The 27,899-nt window shown below is 38.8% G+C and overlaps 1 protein-coding gene across 1 annotated transcript; it reads left to right on the top strand.

Annotated features, from left to right (window-relative positions):
• GPRC6A (G protein-coupled receptor class C group 6 member A) lies at positions 1-23,016 on the top strand. Its single transcript, XM_059399119.1, has 6 exons — positions 1-253; positions 5,655-5,958; positions 7,541-8,377; positions 14,998-15,210; positions 18,843-18,966; positions 21,665-23,016. Exons 1-6 carry the CDS (start codon positions 60-62, stop codon positions 22,777-22,779), a joined length of 2,787 nt encoding a protein of 928 aa, XP_059255102.1. The 5' UTR covers positions 1-59; the 3' UTR covers positions 22,780-23,016.
• The last annotated feature ends 4,883 nt before the right edge of the window (positions 23,017-27,899 follow it).

Below are 27,899 nucleotides of genomic sequence, written 5' to 3'. Positions count from 1 at the left end.
ACTCTCTGAGCGTAGTGATTCCTAAGAACTCACATGAACAGAGCAAATGGGATTGAAGTATGGCACTATTAATGATACCAATGACCTGCTTTGGGAGTATTCTTGCTACCTCCCAGCCTTGCCAGACCCCTGATGACTTTGTGGCTGCCACTTCTCCAGGACATATCATGATTGGAGGTTTATTTGCCATTCATGAAAAAATGCTGTCCTCAGAAGACTATCCCAGACGACCAGAAATCCAAAAGTGTGTCGGGTGAGTAAAGTGTCGAAGAACACATTTAGATTTCCTGATTATACTATAACACTAAGGCATGTAAGCATTCACTTGTGTTAATATCTAAAATTATTTTAATAAAATTTAAATTCTTGTGTTTTTAAGTTGCATATAGTTAGTCTTGTAATCCTTCCTTAAAAGAGAAATATGTCAGCACTGTATGTATAATCAACCTCTAAGTGCAGAGGTAATGAATACTTTCCCTTAATATATGTATTTAGATTTGGCTAAATACAAACAACCCCTGAAGTCACTTGAGAAAACCAATTAGGAGACACCATAGACTATCCATTACAAACATATATAGCATGTTTCTATTTATATTATATATATATTTATTATGTATTAAGATTAATGCATATGAATTTACATTATACTATCTATTTATAGCATGTATTGTTCATGTTTATATCCCCCACAGCATGCATTTTGTTTTAAATATAAATGCATTATTTAGTGTTTTGTTTAAAATGGGCTACATTTAAAATTTCTCTCTATACTAGCATTTTGTCAATGCTGCATTCCTTTCATACTTGAAATAATTAAATTCCTTCATGATAAGTTAAGACCTTACTTCAACTTAACGGGTTCCTTCTTCAGTGATGAACACTTTTCACTGAAAGTTTGACTATAGAAAAAACATGGCACAGTGTACTACAGAAAAGTAAAGCTGGGCAGAGGATGTTACAAATGGATTTTCTTTAAGGAGAGCAGGATATTTGAATTCTAATTTCAGTTTGGGAACAAACTTACTCTGTAGACTTATGCAAATCACTTAAACTCTTTGAGTTCCTGTTTCCAGTTTTCTCTTTGTAAACTAAGGGACCAGATAACTTCTAAGGCCACAGGCAGCATCAGCCTCTGTTCCTATGGCAATGTGTTCGCCATGCTTCCTTCCACTGGGAAATCCTGCTTTCTACCTTGATGTTTTTGTATGTAAATTTGACTTTCTCTTCCCCCCTCTCTTTTTTCTTTCTGTATCAAAAAATATTTAGCAACTCCTCTAAGAATGCTGTCAGATAAAATGTGGTTCCACATCACACTAAAATTCCTTCCTGGCATTTGCCCTAGAAGTTGGGCACTTTGAGCTACTGTCTTTTTAAATGTTGAGTATCAAAAATACCAGCAAATGCCTCAAGATAAATAATGAAGATTTTCAGAGCACTAAATTGGTACCGAAAGAAGATTTGAGGCCCACAACTATAGGCCAACTATTAAGGATGGAAAATACGAAAAAATCATTGATCTAATAAATTTATTCTGGAAAAAAAAATTGAATTGAACTTTCTTTCACCTTATTGACACTCCTTAAGAGAAACAGTATTCACTCAGCATCAAACAACTATTTATTAAGTGCCTACATTATCAGGCCCTATTCTAAGCACTGGGATACCAAAATGAATACACCAAAAAGGTTTACATTCTCATGGAGCTAACTATCATGGTGGGGGGGGACCCTGAAAATACACATTTTAATTGTCATACAATGCATTTTTTTGTCATGATTCATTACTTTAACTTTTCTCTCCTTGTTTCTTTCTTTAAATTAAAAACTTAATACACACACACACAAAAAATAAAATTAAATAAATAAATAAAAGCTTAATGCTGATTTGCCAAAATTCACTTTTAGATAGTCTCCAATGGCAAATAATATTATTAAAATACTTTAATTTATCGTAATTCAATGAACTAAAAGGACACTTAAAAATACCAAAACCCTGAACAATAATATTCTCTCCTATGAATGGATAAAGATGTGGTGTGATGGAATATTATTCGGCCGTAAAAAGAATGAAATCTTGCCATTTAAAGCAACATGGATGAGTCTAAAGAGTATAATGCTAAGTGAAGTAACTCAGTCAGAGAAAGACAAATACCATATGGTTTCCCCCATATGGTACAAAGGAAAAATAAAGAGACAAACCAAAAAGCAGACTCTTCACTACAGAGGACAAACTGACGGCTAACAGAGGGAAGGTGGATGGGGTGGGAGGGAATGGGTGAAATAGCTGAAGAGAATTGTGGAGCGTATACTTACCATGTGGAGCAGTGAGTAATACATGGAATTTTTTTTTTTTTTCAGTCCCCATGCACTTCTCTGGTTTATTTGTGTTTATAGTGTTGATTACAGTCTTACATTCTATATATTTAACTTCCTTTTCATTTTTTTTTTATTTTTATTTTTTTTAATTTTTTATTTTTGATAAACATATATTTTTATCCCCAGGGGTACAGGTCTGTGAATCAACAGGTTTACACACTTCACAGCACTCACCAAATCACATACCCTCCCCAATGTCCATAATCCCACCCCCTTCTCCCAAACCCCCTCCCCCCGGCAACCCTCAGTTTGTTTTGTGAGATTAAGAGTCACTTATGGTTTGTCTCCCTCCCAATCCCATCTTGTTTCATTTATTCTTCTTCTACCCACTTAAGCCTCCATGTTGTATCACCACTTCCTCATATCAGGGAGATCATATGATAGTTGTCTTTCTCTGCTTGACTTATTTCGCTAAGCATGATACGCTCTAGTTCCATCCACGTTGTTGCAAATGGCAAGATTTCATTTCTTTTGATGGCTGCATAGTATTCCATTGTGTATATATACCACATCTTCTTGATCCATTCATCTGTTGATGGACATCTAGGTTCTTTCCATAGTTTGGCTATTGTGGACATTGCTGCTATAAACATTCGGGTGCATGTGCCCCTTTGGATCACTACATTTGTATCTTTAGGGTAAATACCCAATAGTGCAATTGCTGGGTCATAGGGCAGTTCTATTTTCAACATTTTGAGGAACCTCCATGCTGTTTTCCAGAGTGGCTGCACCAGCTTGCATTCCCACCAACAGTGTAGGAGGGTTCCCCTTTCTCCGCATCCTCGCCAGCATCTGTCATTTCCTGACTTGTTGATTTTAGCCATTCTGACTGGTGTGAGGTGATATCTCATTGTGGTTTTGATTTGTATTTCCCTGATGCCGAGTGATATGGAGCACTTTTTCATGTGTCTGTTCGCCATCTGGATGTCTTCTTTGCAGAAATGTCTGTTCATGTCTTCTGCCCATTTCTTGATTGGATTATTTGTTCTTTGGGTGTTGAGTTTGCTAAGTTCTTTATAGATTCTGGACACTAGTCCTTTATCTGATATGTCGTTTGCAAATATCTTCTCCCATTCTGTCAGTTGTCTTTTGATTTTGTTAACTGTTTCCTTTGCTGTGCAAAAGCTTTTGATCTTGATGAAATCCCAATAGTTCATTTTTGCCCTTGCTTCCCTTGCCTTTTGCGTTGTTCCTAGGAAGATGTTGCTGCGGCAGAGGTCGAAGAGGTTGCTGCCCGTGTTCTCCTCAAGGATTTTGATGGATTCCTTTCGTACATTGAGGTCCTTCATCCATTTTGAGTCTATTTTTGTGTGTGGTGTAAGGGAATGGTCCAATTTCATTTTTCTGCATGTGGCTGTCCAATTTTCCCAGCACCATTTATTGAAAAGGCTGTCTTTTTTCCATTGGACATTCTTTCCTGCTTTGTCGAAGATTAGTTGACCATAGATTTGAGGGTCTATTTCTGGGCTCTCTATTCTGTTCCATTGATCTATGTGTCTGTTTTTGTGCCAGTACCATGCTGTCTTGATGATGACAGCTTTGTAATAGAGCTTGAAGTCCGGAATTGTGATGCCACCAACGTTGGCTTTCTTTTTCAATATCCCTTTGGCTATTCGAGGTCTTTTCTGGTTCCATATAAATTTTAGCATTATTTGTTCCATTTCTTTGAAAAAGATGGATGGTACTTTGATAGGAATTGCATTAAATGTGTAGATTGCTTTAGGTAGCATAGACATTTTCACAATATTTATTCTTCCAATCCAGGAGCATGGAACATTTTTCCATTTCTTTGTGTCTTCCTCAATTTCTTTCATGAGTACTTTATAGTTTTCTGAGTATAGATTCTGTGTCTCTTTGGTTAGGTTTATTCCTAGGTATCTTATGGTTTTGGATGCAATTGTAAATGGGATTGACTCCTTAATATCTCTTTCTTCTGTCTTGCTGTTGGTGTAGAGAAATGCAACTGATTTCTGTGCATTGATTTTATATCCTGACACTTTACTAAATTCCTGTATAAGTTCTAGCAGTTTTGGAGTGGAGTCTTTTGGGTTTTCCACATATAGTATCATATCATCTGCGAAGAGTGATAATTTGACTTCTTCTTTGCCGATTTGGATGCCTTTAATTTCCTTTTGTTGTCTGATTGCTGAGGCTAGGATCTCTAGTACGATGTTGAATAGCAGTGGTGATAATGGACATCCCTGCCGTGTTCCTGACCTTAGCGGAAAAGCTTTCAGTTTTTCTCCATTGAGAATGATATTTGCGGTGGGTTTTTCATAGATGGCTTTGATGATATTGAGGTATGTGCCCTCTATCCCTACACTTTGAAGAGTTTTGATCAGGAAGGGATGTTGTACTTTGTCAAATGCTTTTTCAGCATCTATTGAGAGTATCATATGGTTCTTGTTCTTTCTTTTATTAATACATGGAATTTTTGAATCACTATATTGCACACCAGAAGCTAACATAACACTGCATGTTAACTATATTGGAATTTAACATAATAATAATGTTCTCCTTAATTTGTTTAAAAAAATTTGAATCTTTACTATATATTAGGCAGTTTGTAACCTTTAATATACAGTGGTGGATGACATAAACTGAACAGTAAATCAGTAACCAAGCAACTCAGTGCCCTGAAGTAATCACAAATCAGAAGTCAACTGGGAAAACCCACTAAAAGAGGAAATAGCTATGTTTCATAACTCAAGTGTGCACTTTATCCAGGAGAAAGCTGCTGAACTTGTACCCACAGCCTGTTTTATATGTGATTCTGACGAGTCTTATTAATCTGGTTTCCAACCACAAAAGCCAGGCTAGTGAATCTAAAGAGCAGATACTTGGACAGCAATAAAATGGCGACATCTAACTATAAAAAAGAGCAAATATCAAACAGATCTTCATACTGCAGGATACTAAACTGAGTATTCAAATTATCCCAAAATTAATCAAGAAGAAGTTAAATCCTGTTCCATAGACCCCATTTGAGAAACAATATACCCTTTAGAAAAGTTTCCATCAAGAACGACTTTTAAATAAATGAAGTTTAGTAGAGTTTATCCTTTAAGAGTTAAGCTTTACTGACCCAGAAATCATCTATTTTAGAGCAGAGGTGTGAATAAAATAAGTTATCATCATAACTTATTGTGTGAGTATAACACACAATGTAACTTATTATCACATCATAACTTACTATGTGAATAAAATAAGTTACCATCATAACGTCTATAGAAGAGTTATGTTCTGATTTTTTAAAAAAATCTTGTTTCCCAACAGCTTTGAAATATCAATTTTTCTTCAAGCTCTTGCCATGATTCATAGCATTGAGATGATCAACAATTCACCACTATTATCTGGAGTCACACTGGGGTACGAAATCTATGACACCTGTACCGAAGTCACAGTGGCAATGGCTGCTGCTCTGAGGTTTCTGTCTAAGCTCAACTGCTCCAGAGAGATGGTGGAGTTTAAGTGTGACTATTCCAGCTACATGCCAAGAGTTAAGGCTGTCATAGGTGCTGGCTACTCGGAAATAACGATGGCTGTCTCCAGGATGCTGAATTTACAGCTCATGCCACAGGTGGGTTTTGTGTTACCACGGATGTTGGTTTTGAGTATATTCTTTTTTTTTTTTTTAATTTTTTATTTTTGATAAACATATATTTTTATCCCCAGGGGTACAGGTCTGTGAATCATCAGGGTAACCTGGGAAACCAGTTAGGGAGTTGCTTGTACTTTAACCTTTCTTTCTCTACAGTCAAAGAGGGCATGGTGCCCTATTCTGGATGGTATAGTGGACAGAGCACTAAGGAAATAGTCTCCCCCTCAATCTGTCAGATCAAGTTTCTGAAGGTTCTCAGCAGGATTCAGATAAGACTGAGAACTCTGAGGGCCTCAACTGCCTTGTTTCCGAATTAACATCAGTTGGGTACTATGAGGAAAACTGAAGAGAGACTAAGGGGTAAGGGGACATGCAGGTCAAGGAACACTTCCTGAAACTCGGATGAGAGGGACAAGGAAGGGAAGATGGGTAGAAGAGGACAGCATCTACGCTGAGAACACAGTAAGGACCAAGAGGAAATGTCCAAAGAATAACAAAAGGTAAATACAGCTAGATCAGGAGTATAGAAAGGAGTTCAGTAAGATGTGTATTTGCAGAGATAAGCAAAGGCTAGTCATTCAACATCTTATAAGCTGTAGTATAATTTGCATTTTCTTCTGAATATGATGGGAAGCTTTGAGCAGGGACTATGGAGCTACGTAATCTCCTTGTAATGCAAGCCAATACACACTCAGGAAGTAAGCAAAAAGGCCTCTTAAAGACCAAAACCAACCTCAGAGAGCTCTTCACTAGAGTCCTGCACACTCTACTCTACTCAGAGTCCAGCAAGTCCCCTTAGCTTGTATTTTGCATGAACTTACCTTCTCATCACATTGCTTTGTGACTCACTGGCCAGTGCTTTCTAGGCTCCGGGAAGATTAGAAGCCAAAAGTTAGAAAGGAAAAAGAGTTATAGTCAGATTTTCAAGAAATAGCCATCTGATAGAAGAGAATAGGTAGAAAAAAAATATATATATATATGATAGTAACTGCATAAGAACTTAGAACATCTAACTTTCTGGAGTTAGAGTCAGTAAGAGCACATACCCATGAAAGACGCTAAGAGTTCCATTATCTAGCCCAGTGAAACTGATTTTAAAAAATGTTAATATCCAAAATGACAAAACAAAAGAATTATTTCCCCAAAGAGCTCAGAGATAAGGCTTTGGCTCAAATTTTCTAGATTATGTATAATGCTAGTTAGCTGATAATTAAGAAAAGTAGACTATTTTCAACAATGATTATGGCATGTAAAAACATAATCTCCATAAATTTGACAACACTAGACAACACAAAAGGAAAGGGGACTCCCCGCAGGGAACACTAATTTTACTGAAGCCCAGGTGTCAAACGGAGATGAGCCCAGCAATGCCAGGTATAAAATGAGGTCTGCGTAGCAATGTCATGGTGGTTAGGTTAAGGCAATGTTCACTATGTGCCAAGGTGAAGAGTGTAAAGACGATTTAGGAAAAGATTACAGAAATTCACAGAAATGAAAAAGCATATGAACAGCCACCTGGAGTTCATCAATACCATGACTAAACGATTCTGTCAATTTCCAGGTGAGTTATGAATCAACTGCAGAAATCCTAAGTGACAAAATTCGCTTTCCTTCATTTTTACGGACGGTGCCCAGTGACTTCTATCAAACTAAAGCAATGGCCCACCTGATTCAGAAATCTGGATGGAACTGGATTGGCATCATAGCCACAGATGATGACTATGGACGACTGGCCCTCAACACTTTTGCAGTTCAGACCACAGCAAATAACGTGTGCATAGCTTTCAAAGAAGTTCTCCCGGCCTTCCTCTCAGATGACACCCTCGAAGTCAGGATCAATGAGACACTTGAGAAAATCATAGCAGAAGCCCAGGTTAATGTCATTGTGGTATTTCTGAGGCAATCCCATGTTTTCAATCTCTTCAATAAAGCTATAGAAAGAAATATAAATAAGATCTGGATTGCTAGTGATAATTGGTCCACGGCCACCAAGATTACCACCATTCCCAATGTTAAAAAGATTGGCAAAGTTGTGGGGTTTGCCTTTAGAAGAGGGAATATGTCTTCTTTCCATTCCTTTCTTCAACATCTGCACATATTTCCCAGTGAGAATAACAAGGCCTTACATGAATACGCCCTGCTCCTGTCTGCCTGTACCCATATCAAGAACAGTGATTTGAGTCAATGCATTGCCAACCATTCTCAGGGGACTTTGGCCTACAAGGCTAACGAGGATATGGAAAAGAACTTCTCCCTGAGAAATGATTTCCTGTGGGATTACACCGAGCCGGGACTTGTTCACAGTATCCAGCTCGCGGTTCTTGCCCTTGGTTATGCCATTCGGGATCTCTGCCAAGCTCGGGACTGTCAGAACCCCTACGCTTTTCAACCATGGGAGGTACTAACTCACACATCTGAGAAAATTCCCCTACAGTCATTTCTTTCCTTGCTTTAATTTGCAGATATTTATATTAACTGCTCTTAATTGTATTGCTTTTGTAAGTAGTCTGTGTTCACTCTGTTCAGTGTCTGAACAGCCTGCATTTCTATCATTAGTAGCTCTTTCTTCTTGAGAATTGTTATTTTGCCTTCACTATTACACTGACCCTCAAAAAGATCCAGTTGATAGTATTTTCCATGAGTTTATGGATTTGTATCTGATCTTGTAGTATTTCAGTGCTTTCATTTGAATTATCCCTTGTAGTGCTCTTGAGAAACACAAGACAGGGCATGTTTAATGGTCCCTTTTATTATTACTAAATCTTACCAATAAGAAAACTAAAGCTAGAAAGTACTAGAAATATGACTCTAATCTGGGCCTTCTGCCTCCATGCCCTTTGTTTTTCATGGTATCTCTGGTGGTTTATAGCCTTTAAAGCCTTCAGGTACAACTCTCAGGACAGTCTTCCTAGGACTCCAATCTTTCTCAAATGAATGTTAGTTAGATCAATCATCACAATTCTTCTGATATCTCAGGTTGAAATGAGCTGCAAATCCTGAGTAAAGGAAGTCTTTTCCTTTCTTCTCTTTGATTAGTTTGTAGAAACTCAAATTCAAGCTTAATGTGACCCTTTGAGTGAAAATTTTCCACTGTGTTTTTTAAATGCCGATAAAAAGATATTTAAAAGCTAACTGTTGCTTTATATGAAGATAAATTTTACTCATTAAAACAGATTTCTCAATAGTGTGTACTCAAAGACAAGGTTGTTTTCTTGATGCAGAATCATGTTCCAAAAGTACAGTTATTATAAATGCAAAAAGGAAAAAAAAGGGGAAAGGAGGTAAGACTCCATTCTTACCATATACTTGAGTTCCAGGACAGGCTATTTCTACATTAGTCATTTTCATTTTAAACACTCCCAAACACATGCTCCCAAACACGGCCACCAAGATTGCCACCATTCCCAATGTTAAAAAGATTGGCAAAGTTGTGTGGTTTGTAGAAGAGGGAATATGTCTTACATATCAGCTTACATTTTGGGTGGATCATGGGACGATCATAGGGTGTTTCAAATTGGTCATTTTAAAACCAGTTTTGATCTTGTAAATGCAAGGGGAAAAACCTAATAAAGATGTAAGACTAGAGATTGGAATTTTTTAAAAATTAAAACTATCTTTTTAAAATATACACATTTATGTCTAGCTATTTTAAGGTATCTGTTTGAAAGCACACTCTTTGTAATGTAAAATTTTAGTGAGGGATTGGTTAAAAACTGAAAATTAAGTGAACCATAATAATGAAACCATTAAACAGAATTTTTGGAATGAGAAGTTGAGGAGTAATAGAGAGAAATTAGACAATCGAGAGAAATTACACAGATAGGATAAAGGGGAGGAGCCATAAAGAGCCTTATAAGGAAAGAGAAATTCAGATAGAGCTATTGATCCACTAAAGATCTGGGAAACTATTTTAAATCAGAAATAAACCTCAAACATTCTGAGGAAAAGACTTGAGAAAGTGTAATCTGAGCAGAGTCTTCTAAAATGTTTTATTTAAACAGCAGGGGTCTGGGGTTGCTCTTTTTTCCCCCTGGGAGCCTGGTTATCTAGAAACAAACAAAAACAGATTGGAAAGGAGGAATATGTGAGTGACTCACTCCTTTGATCACAATGTGAGTGAACCACATCTGTGCCACATTCAGTGGGACAAATAATGCAGACAATTGCCTTTTTATGAAGAAATCTCCACACACTGTAAGTTTAAAAGATCAGCAACATTTAAGGTCACTAATCAAAGATATATTCTTTAAGATTATGTTGACCCCTGGTAAAATTCACTCATATTTAAATATTACTTTCTAAATAATTTTACATTCAAATAACTTTAAACAAGTTTCTCCCAATATTTGAAGTAGTTCGTACTTTGGCTCCACATTTGGCAACACGTGTGAGCAGGATTCAGGAATGGTGCAACAAGAATTGTTTTACTTCAACAGATTTTTAATGTTACTCAAATGTGTGTGACGATACCACCTTCTTGTTGTGACCAGTGATTAGGGGGTTTTTGTTTCCTTTACTTGTGATGATGTAGAAAGTAGTAAGTGATGTATGTGGGATGACAGAATGTCTAATAGTCAAATTTCTAATTCATACACTGACTTAGCAAATATCTATTGGGTGTCTCAGTGTCCCAGGCATTGTGTTGAATGTTGTAAATATTCTGGAAAACAAGATGATTCTCTTCCTAAAAGAGTCATCTGTCTACGGGTGTATACAATCAAATAATTAAGGAGCTGATTACAATGCAGAATGATACATTACTATGTTTCACAGAGACACAAAATGGTAGAGAAGCACATAATGGAGGAAACCAATCTGGCATTAACAATTTGAAGAACATTCTCCAAAGATCATGACATCTCTGAAGAATATGATGGATGGGTAGGAGTTAGCCAGGACAGAAATACTCCAAGAAGGGAGAGAAAACATGGCATCTCCAGGGATAAGAAAATAGTGCCCAAGAATCAGGTTTTTTTGTGGAAACTATAGATAAATGAAAGTAGAGAGATTAGTGAGGGATCCATCATTAGGGCCCAATCAATCAGAGCATCTCAAATTTTGATGTGCAGCTGAATTGCCTGGGAACCTTGTTATCATGCATATGCTAATTCAGTTACCACTGGGGGGATACCTGAAAGTCTGCCCTTCTAACATCTCTCAGGTGATGCTGTTACTGCTGGTACAGGGACTTCCTTTCAACAAAAACTCTGCAAACTCCGTTTAAAAGTTTGGACCTGGTAGAGCAAAGGAGAGTCAATTAAAGATATTTTTAGACAGGAAAGTGTCGTGATCTGCTTTCCATTGCAGAAATAGCATTTCATTTCCACTGTGGTGTGCACTGATAAGCGGGTCACAAACCTAAAGGTAGAAGGACCAACTTGGTAATCAAGGCATTAAATAAGGATGGCTTATACTCCAGGTACAAGTACGGCAGGTACTGTGTGTGACCATGAGATGGAGACATGCATATGTAGGTGTTTAGGAGGAAGGATGAGGAGTATCAGGAGATAGACCAGGGCAGACAAAGAGAAGCAAATATGTTGCAAGTGATTCTATATTTGGACAACTGGTGCCATTTGTCGAGATGGAAACAGAGAAAAGTAGAGGTCTGGTGGGGTGAAGTATGAAGTATTCTGTTTTGGAGATGTTGAATTTGAAGAGCTTCTGAGACATTCAGCTGTAGCAATGGCAGTCAGATACTAGTCCAGAAGTCAGAAGAGCCATATGCTGAGGAGATAGTGATTGTGAAGTAACAGGAGAATCATAACTAATAATTTTTAGAAGATTTTATTTATTCATTCATTTTAGAGAGAGAGAGAGAGGAAGAGTGAGCAAGAGAGAGCATGAGCGGGAGGGAAGAGCAGAGGGAGAGGGATGCCGACCCAGGCCTCAATCCCAGGACCCCAGGATCATGACCTAAGCCAAAGGCAGATGCTTAACTGATTGAGCCCCAAGAACTAATAGTTTTTAAGGGCTACTATAGTAGGCATTGACATATATCACCCCTAATCTCCATAATATTCTAGTAGGTCCACCATTTCATGCTCCTTACACTCCATCCTAAAGAAGTAACGAAAGGAAATGTTACTGGTAACTGATACTTGCAGCCATTTAGAGATGGAGGGGAACTCCCCAATAAGGGGAGTGGCTTATGGTCATCCACACAGGTAGCAGTGAGACTGCCCCAGCCTTAGTCCAGGATGCTTTCCACTATAGCACGGAAAACTTTATGAAAGAAGAAGACATGAGTTGAGCACCAGACAGATGCAAGGCCGTGTCCTCTGCAACCCTAATTTGCTCACCAGCACAACTTCCATAGGGAGATGTCGTGGACATTAGAGCAGTCAGGAAAAGAAAAACACATTAACCACAACAGCTTAAGTGGTGTGGTCTCCTGGGTCTTTCGTTTTTAAAAGCAAGTCATCACCATACACAGGGTGAATGCCATAATCGTGGAAATGCAAATTCCAGTTTAAGATTTAAATTTACAGTGACTTTCAGAGTCTCCATGGGAAAAAAATCGACAGAAAAACCCTTTCATAGCTTCATAACTATGTTCAAAATTACCTTAGCAACATTGAGCAACCATGTTCAGAATTACCTTAACCCAGAGCAAGTGTTCTGTCTTACTTACCAGATCAGGAATACACTGTTTTGCTTGCCTCCACCCTCTCTCCTGTGAAGACAAGCCTACAGTTACGTTGGCTTATGTACATCACACAGTGCTACCATTATTTACAGATTGGGTATGTGTCAGAACTTTACCCTGGAAAATCTAATTAAGTGCAGCAAAAAAACAGGAGGATATGCTCCCTAAAGAAGTAAGTTTTCAGGGGTTCGTGTGTGTGAATTGCTGAAGAAAGGAAGCAAGGAAAAATGAATACACATTTTTCAAAACATTGATGGTAGATCCTTGTTTCCTTTTTTAAAATTTTTGTTCCCTTTGCATTTTTTCTTCCAGACCATTGCTGGAAAAAAAAAACTTTTGTGGGTTACTTCCACCCTGTTGAATCTGATATCCTGCTTCTTTAAAGTAATACTAATCAATTTATATTCATTCAAAGAACTAAGAAATCTGTGGGGACATATAATAAAGTCAATATGCATTGCTTAGAGATTTTTCCAAAGTGACATTTCGTCATTGACCTGACTCTTGTAACTAATAAATTTACCTTAAAATATAACTGGGTGTTCTTATGTTCTAATGACAAAATTGAAGGAAAGAAACATTCATAAAAGATTAACTGAGGAGGAATAGAATAAGAATAATTCTATTCAAATAGAATAATGTCACCTCATTCCACAGATTTAGCCACAACAAAAGCCCTCATAACCTCTTTACTCCTTCTAGAGGAGTAGGCCCAGTGTGGTCAGAGAGGGTATTTACTTAGCTGTGGTTACATATCAATTTAATGATGAAGCAGGGTGTTCCTCCCTCCGGGTCCAGTGTTCTTCTTCTGCAGCACAAACTCAATACAGCCACCCTGTTTGCCAGGAAAACATTTCCTGTCCTAGCTGCATTGCCTACAATTTCTTACTGTACAAATTGGGTAACAAGGCAAGTAATTTTTCACTACATTTCTTTCCTCTCAAGCTAAAAAATAATCATTTTATGAATTGCATTGAAAATAGAATTTAGAGGGACACCTGGGTGGCTCAGTGGATTAAGCCGCTGCCTTCAGCTTAGGTCATGATCTCAGGGTCATGGGATCGAGCTGGCAACTGGCTCTCTGCTCAGCAGGGAGCCTGCTTCCCCCTCTCTCTCTGCCTGACTCTCTGCCTACTTGTGATCTCTCTCTCTCTGTGTCAAATAAATAAAATCTTTTTAAAAAGAAAAGAAAATAGAATTTAGAGATCACTTTATTAGACAATCACTGAAACAGATTTGAAAACCATTGGAGATGATAAGATCCATACCTCCTATCAAACGGAGTAACAAAGTATGGGTTTAAAGGGCAGTACCTTCCACCTACCAGCTCAACTTCTCTGGTTGGGACACACCCCAAGAACAAGGTGCTATTGTCACTGGACTGTCTCCCACATTTGTACCTCTGTCTCCTTAGCCCTCATTTTGGGCATGGTGAGTATAATAACCACCCACTCAGATCACCCACTCAGTCTTGGCCAAGGATCCAATTGTGACTAGAAGGAAAGGATGAATTGTGCTGCCTTCTATAGTTTCAGAAGACAATTCATGACTGCTTTTGAGTCAGAAGCAAAAAATAAGAAGATATTGAATTAATATATTGTAGACACAATGGAAAGACCTGAAAGTCAAATTGTGTTTTCCCAGATAAGGCCCTTGGCCCCTTGGCTGGTTGTGCTCATCTAAGAAAAGAGGAAGATGATCCTCGCTCAGCGTGTTTCACTGAGTTATTATGGGATAGAAGGATATCACACTTCTGAGTATTAGAAGGAATATATGAAGGTCAGGTGACACCATTAATTGATAGACTCAAAGTATTTTTATTTATTGTCACAATATCCCTATTAGCTAATTAACAGGGTTAACAAATATTGATCAAAACTTTACTAATCTTAATCTTTGCCCAATACTGGGCTGAATTCTTTTTAGGTTTAATTATAACTAATCCCTATAAGGCAGACTTCATTTGACAGATGGGGAAGCTAAGGCCCAGAAAAAAACTGTGGGTGTCAAGACCACATCACTAATGAGATACAGAACCAGGATTAGAGCCCAGGCAACTGCCCTGAAGGATCCATCCTGAAATTTTATAACGTGGGAAAAAAAGATGCTCAGATCTCAATGTGATAAACCGGAGAAGCTGCCCTCCATAAACATTACCTTGATTTCTCAAATTGGCAGAGCAAGACTTTGGCAGAAATAAGGCTAGAATTCTCAAGTTATTGCCAACCTTCTCAACTAGTTACCAAACTCATGGATTCAGAATGTCCTTTTTCTACCTTTTAAATGATATTCCTTATAAGGTAGTGTTATAACTGGCATAATGGATAGATATTTCTATTAGTGTCTATTTCTATTTTTATATCTTACAGTTACTTGATGTATTAAAAAATGTGACATTCATTGATGAAGGAAATTTATTTCATTTTGATGCCCATGGGGATATGAATACCGGATATGACGTTGTGCTCTGGAAGGAGATCGATGGCCACATGACTATCACCAAGATGGCGCAATATGATCTGAGGAATGATGTCTTCATCATCACGGACCAAGAAACAAAAAACGAGTTCAAAAATCTTAAGGTAATTTTGTGGTAGCCTGCTTTATAATATTCAAATCAAATGAGCACCACAGCTGCAAAAGTCCTTAATACCACCAGAATCTGCAGTGACCCTACTGTCTGTTTACTGTCCCCAAATTCCTTCCTCAAATTCTCTGGTCAACTTATGTCTTTCTCTCTTGTACATGTTCTCCTCCTTACCCTGATTTCACCAAAGCATAATCCTGGGTAAATTCAACTCTCTGCCTAGTCAATAGAGTCCCCATATAGCTGAACTTGGCAAAACAAAAACAAAAACACCTTGTTGACTGTTTTCGTTTTAAATTCATGATCTCTAATCTCCAGTGGACCCTTAATGCTGCTGGACAATCAGACTATTAGTCTGATTACCTTAGTCCATTAACTTGCCCCCCTTTCTAGAGAGCTATTCCATAGATTTTCTTCTATCCCTGAACTCCAACACATCTTCTCCATCTTCATTTTTGGTTGACCTTGCTTCCTATGTTGCTAACAAAATTGTAAAAATCAGAAGAAAACTGGAGAGTCCGCCTGCCACCACATCCACCTTCCTTCCAGCACTGTGTTCCTGGCCAAGATCAGCTCCTCCCTTGATCCTCTGGTTTCCAATTCCTTTCCACTTGGACTTGATGATACTGCTCTGGTGATTCTCCGTTCTCTCCCACATCCTCAATTATTTTCTTTTCTCCATTACCTACATGATGATATAAATATGCTGTTATTCTTTTCAACTTCAAAAAAAAAGAAAAAAAACTCCACTGATCCCCACTTCTCCTTCTACACACTGCCCCTTCCTCTATTTCTCTCTATAGCAATTATCCTTGAAAATTTTAAATACATTCACTGACCCCAATTTCTCTCCTCCCATAATTCTCTTGAATTCTTTCCAATCCACCAAAATTCTATCTAGTTCACCAGTGTTAATAAATCCAAACATCATCGTACTTCATTTACTAGTTAATAGTTCTCCTCTTTGTAAGATGCTTTCTTTCTTTGTTTCCACAACACCATGCTCCCTTAATTTTCTTCCTCTGTCTCTGGCCACTCCTTAGTCTCTTTTGCTCCTTCCTTATTGTTCCACCTGCCTATAAATATTGGCATACCCAGAGTCCAGACAGCTCCTCTTCTGTGTCTGCACTTTTCCTTAGTGATCTCACACAGGCTTGTGGATTTAAATAATGTCATTCGTTATATAGAAGGCAAATGACTTGCAGCTTTTTAATCTTCTAAATTTTAACCCAAATAAATATACAACTGCATAATTGACATCTCTCCTAGGTGTCTAATTGTCCTCTTCACGGACTACCTCCAAAACTGAGCTCCCAAACCTACACTCATCTCAACAAATGGCAATGTCCTTTTAGTTGCTCATGGCAAAACCTGGTAGAATCTTTGTCATGCTTCCTATCCAATTTAAATTTCACTTTCAAACCCATAGTCCAAAATATCAGATAAACCTAAATCTTTTGATATCCCAAAGTTACTAATACCAGACTTTAGAATGTCTTTGCTGTCTCTTATGTGGGAGGTGGGGAGGAGAAAGGAGGTCTCTCTTTTATCCCATAATGATGTCCTGCCTGCTGCAAACAGATCAAGAATAACTGTGATAAGAAGAATAATGCCACCGCTTGTGGACACGGGGCTACCAAACCTTGGCTTCTTTTCTCCCTTAGCCAGATCATTTTCATCTCCCAGAGAAAGGGCAAGTTAGCTTAGTCCTTGGATTGTGTTCCTGGCTTAGGAAGAGCTATTAAGAGACTCTAGGCAAATCCTCATTTACCCATTTTGCGTTGGCTTTCCAAAAGTAAAAGTGAGACAATAACAGGTTTATTTCACAAGATATGCCACAAGAAAGGGACTGTAAATGGAAAAAAAAATCACAGCTGAAGTGCAAAGAATTATTAGTTAAATTGGAAAGGGCTTCATAAAAACAGGATGCTACATATGATTCACATTGTGACATGCACAATTATAACCTAAATTCTCAGGATTATTAAAATATTATTTATATATCTTTGGTTGCCTTTTTCATTAATACACTACTGGTTTTAAATTCAAAATTTCCACTTTTTTTTTTAAAGTTTATATAATATATATATATATATATATATATATATATAAGGAGAGAGAGAGAGAGAGAGAGAGAGAGAAACTGTGTGTGAGAGAGAGTGGGAGGAGGGGCAGAGTAAGAAGGAGAGAGAGAATCTCAAACAGACTCCCTGCTAAACGAGAAGCCCAATTAGGGGTGGGGAGTGGCAGTTGATCTCAGGACCCTGAGATCATGACCTGTGCAGAAATCAAGAGTTGGGTGTTCAGCCAACCGAGCTACCCAGGTGTCCCTCCACTGTTTTGTTTTCGAAGTTTAGACTGGACAGAGACCTTGGACAGCATGATTAATAACCTTCTTCTAAAGAATATAAAAGCCCAATAAGTTAGTATTTCTTATATAGTTGAACTTTTTAATACAATGCAAGATTGGAAATCTCTTCTTTAGTTCCATCATTACACATTTGTCCCTTTGCTAGGAACTTTCTGAAAGAACTAATTTCCCTTATTTTCTTATAGAAGCTATTCATGCAACAAAAATTACTTCTTCTTAACGCAGTTTCACTATTTGAAATATTTTTCTGTCTTTTAAACTTTATATTTCTCCAGATGACAAAACAATTCTATTTGCTATTTTTAAAGAGATCACTATTTAGTAAATGTATTTTCAAAATTTATTACTTAATTAATTAATTTATTTTTTATTAATATATAATGTATTATTTGTTTCAGTGGCACAGGTCTGTGATTCGTCAGTCTTAACACAATTCACAGCACTCACCATAGCACATACCCTCCCCAGTGTCCATCATGCAGCCATCCCATTCCAACAACCCTCACTTTGTTTCCTGAGATAAAGAGGCTCTTATGATTTATCTCCCTCTCTGGTTTCATCTTGTTTCATTTTTCCCTCTCTTCCCCTATGCTCCTCTGTCTTGCTTCTCAAATTCCTCATATCAGTAAGATCATATATATACAATGGAATACTATGCAGCCATTAAAACCCCCCAAATCTTCCCCTTTGCAAGGATGGAACTAGAGGGTATTACACTAAGCGAAATAAGTCAATCAGAGATAGACAATTATCATGTGATCTCACTGATATAATAAACGTATTTTTAAATTAAGTTAAATTTGGGGCGCCTGGGTGGTTCAGTCGGTTAAACATCTGCCTTCTGCTCAGGTCATGATCCCAGGGTCCTGAGATCGAGTTCCACATCAGGCTCTCTGCTCAATGGGCGAGTCTGCTTCTCTCTCTCTTTCCACCCCTCCCCCTGCTTGTGCTCTCCCTCTCTAATAAATAAACAAACTCTTTTAAAAATTAGTTAATTGGGGTGCCTGAGTGGCTCAGTGGGTTGAGCTCTGCCTTTGGCTTGGGTCATGACCTCAGGGTCCTGGGATTGAGCCTCGCATAGGGCTCTCTGCTCAGCAGGGATCTTGCTTCTCCCTCTCTCTCTGCCTGCCTCTCTGCCTGCTTGTGATCTCACTCTCTCTGTCAAATAAATTAATAAAAAGAAATTAATTAATTAAGTCAAAATTACTTAGGATAAATCTTTTAAAAATTTATTTGAGACTTCTTTCACTTTGCAGCAAATTCAGTCTAAATGCTCCAAGGAATGCACTCCTGGACAAATGAAGAAAACCACAAGAAGCCAACATATCTGCTGCTATGAATGTGTGAACTGTCCTGAAAATCACTACAGTAACCAGACAGGTAATTATCGTCACCACAGCAGGTACAGTGAAACACCTGGACCATTTCTCTTAGGCAGATTTTTTTTTTACATGAATCTTTTTTTTTTTTCATTAAAAAAAAAGCATTTCATGCTTCTGCTAGATTAAATTTCAGTGAAATTTCATATGATCTTGGAATTTGTTCTATTATATCAGCAAATGTACAACCAATATGTAACAGAGATATAAAAGTAACTTCACTTCCAAGGGAAGTTGTCACCCCCTCAACTGGACTTCCTCTCTCACATCTCTCAAAACACTGTGGCTTCTGTCAATTTCTGTCCATGTAGCCCCCACACAGACATGCCTGGCTTGTAACTGGAGCACAGTAACTATAAATAAATAAATGATAAATTAGTTAGACAGGGTATGGTAGAAACCCATAGATGTACATACCCTGGAGAGCTCATTATTTCTACCAAGAGGCAATGGTAAAGGCTAAAAAGAACCTTCTGTGAGAGGATGGGATGAACTGTTGACATAGATGAGATGCTACTAATTGTTTGACAAACCTATCTTTAACAATTTCACAAGATCAGAGCAAAATACACAGATTAAAGAACAAGAATAAGGTCAGCAGCCTTTAGGGTCTTAAGAGGAGCTATCAGCATTTGCCCTGGAGTTCAGCCTACTTTAAAGCATCATGTTCCCTTGTTTACTGCTGCATCCCTCTTGATCTGTGACAGTTGGAACAGTTATCAAATGCTTACTCTTTTTTTTTTCATTGCCTCCAAGGGGAATGTATCGCAATGTTAACATTCCAATAGTCATGTTCTGTCACTATTTTGTCACAAAATAGTGTGGTTATTTGTCACAAAAATGTGACTTGTCCCAACCTGAAATGGGCTCCACTGTGTAAATAATTAGTTATTGTTGGTTGTGTGTGTGTGTGTGTGTGTGTGTGTGTGTGTGTGTGGATTTTCCAGGTAATACAGTGTCTGGCAACTCTGCCAGGTGGAATAAATAAATACATCAAGAGAGTAGGAGGCGTTTATTTCCCATCAAGACGTACACGAGTTTTCAAAATATAATTTGGGTTATCATTGGACAACCAGGAAAAGATCAAGTGTTGAAGACTGACTTTCCCTTAGAGGAAAAGCAAGGGTTTAGGGTGATCTGAAAGGACATCCTCTCTTGTTCTCCACATCTCCAGCGCACAGCTCTTGTACATAGACAAGACCATTAAGTGTTCACTGAACAGCAGAGGCCATCAGGGAAGAACAGGAAACGAGGTTTGGAAGAGGAAGAGGCTGAAGAGGTAATGAAGTGTGTACACAGACACACAATCTGACTTTAAGGTTAATGAAGAGAACGCAGACCCCATATAAACTTGAATGGGCACTGTGGGGACTCTCAGATGGATGCCCAGAGAGGGGCTTCTGGCAAGAGATGGGGCGCCATCTTTAGGACATGAGACTGGAGATCAAATGCAATCCCACTCCCAGAGACTCCATTCTGATATCAGCTCTACATCCCGCCCTGCCCTCAGAATCAGCAGAAATCACTTCCAAGCTTATCCCTCCCTGTGTGAAAGGCTCAATTTTACTGACCTCCTAGCAAAAAAAAAAAAAAAATTAACTTTAATTCTTCATTCATGGTCATTGGTTACAATCTTGAGCTATCTTACTTTTAGAGAGCTTTTAGGGTGGCCCAACCATATTTTCTCTGCTTTTAAAAGAGCTGCAGCCTCATTTATAATAGCAGGTCTCACTACATTGAGTGTCTATCATGTGTAATGCTCCTTGCAAAGCATTTTCTATTTATTCTGCCACTGAATGCAGCACTCCAGTGAGGCATAGTCTTCTAACATTTTTTTAGAAGATTTTATTTATTTATTTGAGAGTGAGAGAGCGAGCAAGAGAGAGAGCACAAGCAGGGGTAGGGGCAGAGGGAGAGGGAGAAGCAGACTCCCCGCTGAGCAGGGAGCCCAATACGGGGCTCAATCCCAGGACCCTGGGATCATGACCTGAGTCAAAGGCAGACACTTAACTGACTGAACCACATAGGTGCCCCGCTTTTTAAATTTTTTTTTTAAAGATTTGGAAATAGACTTGGAAAATTCAGTTTACTTGTTAAAGATTATGGGAATCAGAAGTGATAGAGAAAAGGACTTGAGGTCATCCAAGTCCAAAGCCCTCCTTCTTCTTTTTAATTTTTTAAAAAGATTTTATTTATTTATTTGACAGCCAGAGATCACAAGTAGGAAGAGAGAGAAGGGGAAGCAGGCTCCCCACTGAGCAGAAGGCCCGATGCAGGGCTCAATCCCCGGACCCTAGGATCATGACCTGAGCCGAAGACAGAGGATTTAACCCACTGAGACACCCAGGCGCCCCGAAAGGCCTCCTTCTTAACAGTGTCCCTGAACAGCCACCTATATGACAGGAAGTTCCTAAGAGGCTAGCATCTATCCTGAGTATATGGATTTCCGAAAGACTCAAACCCCAGCTGCTTTTTTTCTTTCTGTTCCCCTCTTTTTCTTCCCTCACTCTCACACTTTCTCTCTTGCCTTCTTTTAAGTTTTGTGCATACTTTATTTCAATAAATAACCAATACGACAATGATCTCTATCCCTTTTCTCCTCGGGACTGTAACTAAGGAGTCTCATTTGTAGCATCATTGTGGGCAATCTACCTGGTTTAAATGTCTGCAATGTAACTGAATCTCCTCCTATCTTTCAGATATGGATCACTGCTTGTTATGCAACAATGAAACTCACTGGGCTCCTGTAAGGAGCACAAGGTGCTTTGAAAAGGAAGTTGAGTACCTCAACTGGAATGACTCCTTGGCTGTACTGCTCCTGGCCCTCTCCCTATTGGGCATCATGTTCGTTCTGGCCATCGGCATAATATTTACAAGAAACCTGAACACACCCGTTGTGAAATCATCTGGAGGACTGCTGGTCTGCTATGTGATCCTTCTCTGTCATTTCCTCAACTTTGCCAGCACAGGCTTCTTCATTGGAGAACCCCAAGACTTCACCTGTAAAACCAGGCAGACGTTATTTGGTGTGAGTTTCACCCTCTGCATCTCTTGCATTTTGATGAAGTCCCTGAAAATTCTGCTAGCCTTCAGCTTCGATCCCAAGTTGCAGAGCTTCCTGAAGTGCCTCTATCAACCGATCCCCATCATCTTCACTTGCACAGGGATCCAGGTTGTCATTTGCACAATCTGGCTGATCTTTGCCGCACCTGCCGTGGAAGAGAATATCTCCTTGCCCAGAGTCATCCTCCTGGAATGCGAGGAGGGATCCATCCTTGCATTTGGCACCATGCTGGGCTACATTGCCATCTTGGCCTTCATTTGCTTCATATTTGCCTTCAAAGGCAGGAAATTACCTGAGCATTACAATGAAGCCAAATTCATAACATTTGGCATGCTCATTTATTTCATAGCTTGGATCATATTCATCCCTGTCTATGCCACCACATTTGGTAAATATTTGCCAGCTGTGGAGATTATTGTTATTTTAATATCTAACTATGGGATCCTATGTTGCACATTCTTCCCCAAATGCTATGTTATTCTTTGTAGGCAAGAGGCTAACACAAAATCTGCCTTTCTCAAGATGATTTACAGTTACTCCTCCCAGGCTGCGAGCAGCCTTGCCATAAGTCACGTTTCACTGGACTCCACTAATAGTAATATCACAATGACTGATCCCAGCTCTGGTGGCAGGTCGGCAACCCGGCAGGAAAGCAAGGATCTTCAGGCGCAAGCATTTGCACACATATGCAGAGAAAATGCCACACGTGTATCTAAAATTTTGCCTCGAAAAAGAATTTCAAGTATATGAAAGCGTCCATAAGAGATGGCATGTTCTAGATTAAAATGTATCTAGGATCTTTGTATTTAAAATGTGCATTTAGGGGCACCTGGGTGGCTCAGTTGGTTAAGCGGCTGCCTTCGGCTCGGGTCATGATTCCAGGGTCCTGGGATCGAGCCCCACAGCGGGCTCCCTGCTCAGCAGAGAGCCTGCTTCTCTCTCTCCCCCTCTCTCTGCTGCTCTGCTTATTTGTGCTCTCTCTCTAGCTCTCTGTCAAATAAACAAATAAAATATTAAAAAGAAAAAATATAAAAAATAAAATGTGCATTTATTTTCCAACAAATACATTCCCTGCCACCATGTTCACCGATGCTCCCTCTGTTCAACCAGCTGTTTAACAAAGAAATATAGAGCCGTTGCCCTGAAACTGCCTTCATTTCTCCACCTGCCTCCATCTTTACCCCCTTCCTCTCAGGCACATCTCTATCCAAAAGTCACCCAGAATACATCATCTGTATTACATCCTCTGTCTCCTCAAACCTCTTTGTATGGGTTCTCCTTCTTTCCTAAAGCATCTTTATCTTCCCAATTCCACTGCTCAGTTCGGTTGAACAAATATTTGAACGATTACCCTGTGCCAGGGGATATGCTAAATATGAAGGTACAAGAAGGATCAAAGCATCATTTCTTACCTCAAGGAGTTCAAATTCCAGGAGCAACAGTTACATACTGACATCTTCATTCCAGTGTGGGGAATTCTAAGACTGCCATGCACATGGGGCACTGGAATACAGTGACGTGGCACTTGGCCACCCTGAGGCATGATGAAGAGCTTCTAAGAAAGCGAAATAAACCATATGACATTTAGGTGAAGTCTCTAAAGATGAGTAAGAATTAGCTAATCAAAGAAAGTGCAGAAAGCTGGTCCAGATAAAGGGGGAGAGCCAGGAGCAGAAAGTGTCAAGAAGGTGCACTCAGGGGAGTACAGTCATTTGGAATCACTAGAGAAGAGTCCTGTTTTGCATGTTGAGGTTAGATCATAAAGGAATACCAGAGACTGGAGTTCTTTTATTGGAAGCTTGGGACTTTATTGTATGTGCAGAAGGTCGTCAAGATGACAGGTTCAAAGTCCCATTTTAAGAAGGTCATGCTGAGACAGGGTAGATGACGGAGTCTAGTTGGGAGAGGATTAGGATCTACATAAAGGAATAGAGAAAAGAATATGAATATGTACTTAATCCCTATAGGAAGTGGTAATTGACCCCAAGTAGTTGGTGAGAGTTGAGGTATAAGCTTCTAGGTTGATTTATTGAAAGATATATGCAATGTGAGAAGACTGATTCAGAATAGAAGATGGAATATTGAATTTGAAGTGCCTGGAGGAATTTCAAGATGTATCAAGTGTCTATATGGATATAAGACTCTGAGCTCAGGGGACAGGGCGGGGTTGCTGATAAGGATTTGAAGGCCATGTTCACATTGTCATCCATCATTATAAAACAATAAGCTTCCAAAATAACATTATCTCCAATCTTGACATCCTTTTTAACTACAACTCTCTCTCTCCCTCCTCTTCACAACTGAACATTGGAAGGAATAGTATCATTATTGATTTGTGACCCACTGAGCCCAATGGAATCTGGCTTCTAGTATGCCACTCTGCCAAAATAGTTTAGAGAACAGTTGCCTGTGACTTTTTAATCTGTCAGATTCAATGGTCATGCTTAAGCCTCCATCTTCCCTGAAACTGATAGGTATTTCTGGTATAATTCCTCCTCCTTAAAATTCTCCTTCTTCATTACCTACCTAATTTTCCAAAGTTTTCAATTATTCAAAACTCTTCAATCTGATGAGAAGTCTCTTTTGGTTCTATTCTGGCATCTTGACCATATGTCTTCCTCCACTTGACTCTTAAATGTGGGTAATCCCCAGAGTTCTACCCACAACCTAAATCTCTTATCTCCCCACAAACTCTCTCACTATAATATCACCATCTTTATACCCTAACTAGGACCCAGATAACTCTGCAAACCACATCTCTGGTTCAGGTCACTCTAACCAACCCACTTACTTGTCCCTTGTCCTTTGACTTGTTAAAGTCAACATTCCTAACATTTAATCCATTACTTCCTTCTCACGGCTGCGGCTCCTGTTTTCTCCTTCTCGGCATATTGCACCACCTTTGAACTCACTGGACCCTACAATTCATCTGCTGATGAACCATCTGCTGCACCCTGCTATACCTTTTATTCATCATCTGTCTTTTCTTTTCTAACTCCCGAATTTTCTCAAAACTTTGCCACAGTCTCTATCCCTGTTATTACCTCCTTAATCTAGACCTTCATTTCCTCTTTCACAGATGTTTACAATAGCTTCCTAATTTGACATGGGTCTTTCATTTTATTTCAAACATACAGAAGGTCCCACTAAGCCTTCCACTCGTTTCCACTTGACATATATTCGAGAGCAAAAACTTCTTTATGTTACTCTATTGTCTGAAAACCTACAGTAAGTCAAAACTCCTTATCTTGATGCTCAGTCTTTCCACTTCCAGTACCAATGGCTGTCCCTTTCTAGTTGGTACATTACTTTGAGAAATGGCCACCTGTTGGTGATTGTCTGTACCCACAGCATGCGGCTCCATGCCTGCGTCTGCCTCTCCTCTTGGCCTATGATGTTCTTTCCACCCCTGTCCTCCTGGAACACTCCAGCTAATCCACCAGACACAATCAGGTGTCTCCCATTCTACCAAACCATCTTTCCTGCCACTGTCACAGCACCTGCTACACTTCATCACATTCACTTTTTTTTTAAATTTTTTATACACATTGACTTGTTTTTATTTTAATTGATTTAACTAACATTTATCAAGTGCCTACTGTGTACCAGGCATAATTTTATGCACAGGGAGTATACAATGATAGAAAAAAGACAATTTTTTCATCTCAAGGAATTTATATTCTGGTGTTTTCACCATTTTGCAGTGAACAGTCCTTTTGGAGCAACGCTCTTGGCTGCGCTTTCATCTCTACTACTACTGCTATCATCACCCCAGTTTAGACTCTCATGATCCCCCACACCTCTGTTGTTGAAACAGTCCAAGTTAGTTATCACCCCAGGACTCCCCTTCTATTACACACAATAAATACATCATCACGGATTGCTTTTACTCAAGTTAGTTCCAGTACTACCATTCTCCTACTCAGAAAAATGTAATAACCTCCTATCACTTTCAGAACTAAATTCCCCTATCTTGCTAAGCAAGATCTTCCACAGTATCACCCCAACATAGGTAGAATGTTAAAAACAAAACAAAACACCAAGATAGTAATCCAAGTTTACTGCTTAACCCAAATGTATTCACATATAATATGGTGATAACATCTCATGAAATTGTTAAGGGTAAAATATCCTGAGGTACATGAAAGTGTTAAGAAATGAGTATTGTGTTTGTTATTTCACTGACTCATTGCTCTGTTGATATGAAAACTGTTTCTCCTACTGACATGAGAGCAAAACTGTAGGAAAGCTTCCAGATTCTTGAATGTGATCACACAAAACAGAATTCCCAGGACTGTTGTGCCAATAGAACAATGAAAGGAATATTGTTTCATAAGATTTGTGACTTTTACTACAGTTACATAGCTTTCAACAATTATTCCAAAATTTTAAAAATGTTATTTAACATAAGAAATTAAGTTTTGAATTCCTTGATACCAAAACTACATCTTTGACATCATGTAAAATAGACAGGAGAATGGCTCTGGTACTTTTAATTTTTCTTTTTTTCTAAATTAATTTATTTATTTTCAGCATAACATTATTCATTATTTTTTCACCACACCCAGTGCTCCATGCAATCCGTGCCCTCTATAATACCCACCACCAATTTTTCTGTCAAATTTTGAGGATTTAAATTCAATAGGGTGTAAGTTAAATAATTTGCTTACTCTTTTTGGAATAAAGTGCTTTTTTCTATTATAAAACCAATATCTAAATATTACTAAAAAATAAGTAAATAAGAGCACCTGGGTCAGTTATTCACCATCTGCCTTCAGCTCGGGCCATGGTCCCAAGGGCCTGGGATCGAGCCCTGCATCAGGCTCCCTGCTCAGTGAGAAGCCTGCTTCTTCCTTTCCCACTCCCCCTGCTTGTGTTCCCCTTCTTGCTCTGTCTCTCTATGTCAAATAAATAAATAAAATCTTTTTAAAAAATAAGTAAATGAAAATAATCAAAACTAACACACAAAAAAAGAACCTATCACTCTACAACCAACCAACAGTCCACCATTATATTAGCACTCAATTTTTTACAGGTTGTTTAAGTCAAATCCAAATCATTATTGAGACAGAAACATTCTCATTGGTCAAGACAAAGTGATCTGGGGGTGGGGGAGTATTTAGAGTTCACTGATGGACTGGTTCATATAGTTATCCTCTTACCTTGATCACAGAGATGCACTTACTAAAATATTTTATTGCTAAAATGTAGGGGTAAGGGAACAATACACATTACCCCACAGCCTTTATTGGTTGGATGAAATCAGAAGCTGGTCAACCCAGGCTGTGAGGATCTCAAGAGCAGGGTCCAAATATAACCGTTTTCTGTGTACTCATACAAGGTGATTCCCAAAATTAGTATTCAGTAGGTGTTGAGTAAGTAACTTTAATGTTCTCACAAATATTCTTAATGTCTTAATCAGCACAATAACGCAAGATTTTTTTTCCCTGCCTTCATCCCTCATGTTAGATTCTCCACAGCTCTTAAGCTGTCTTTAAGCCAAACCCTCACACAGGTTCTTATTGCCATTATCAGCAACATAAGACTTCCAGAAAGTTAAAGTAGAAAGCAGTTAATTGCAGAATCCTTGAAACTTGGGTTAAAAGAAGGTGAAGAACAAACATATGAAAAATTAAACATAGAAGTGGTAAGTTGGGGACACCTGAATGGCTCAGTCAGTTAAGCACCTGCCTTCTACTCAGGTCATGATCTCAGGGTCCTGGGAGCCCTGCATTGGGCTCCCTGTTCCATGAGGACCCTATTTCTCCCTCTCCCTCTGCCTGTCACTCCCCCTGCTTATGCATGCTCTCTCTCTCTTTGTCAAATAAATAAATAAAATATTTTTTTTAAAAAAAGAAGTAGTAAGTGGA

Source organism: Mustela nigripes, chromosome 5 (assembly GCF_022355385.1).
Source record: "Mustela nigripes isolate SB6536 chromosome 5, MUSNIG.SB6536, whole genome shotgun sequence".
NCBI lineage: Eukaryota > Metazoa > Chordata > Mammalia > Carnivora > Mustelidae > Mustela > Mustela nigripes.
The sequence above is the reverse complement of the archived record's forward strand: the minus strand, read 5'-3'. Positions and strand labels throughout refer to the sequence as shown.

Excerpts from the sequence above, each read along its gene's own strand:
- GPRC6A (XM_059399119.1), top strand. The coding sequence starts at position 60 with ATGGCACTATTAATGATACCAATGACCTGCTTTGGGAGTATTCTTGCT. Across the intron at positions 15,211-18,842 it reads ACGAGTTCAAAAATCTTAAG|CAAATTCAGTCTAAATGCTC; the intron begins GTAATTTTGTGG and ends TTCACTTTGCAG. Across the intron at positions 18,967-21,664 it reads TCACTACAGTAACCAGACAG|ATATGGATCACTGCTTGTTA; the intron begins GTAATTATCGTC and ends CCTATCTTTCAG.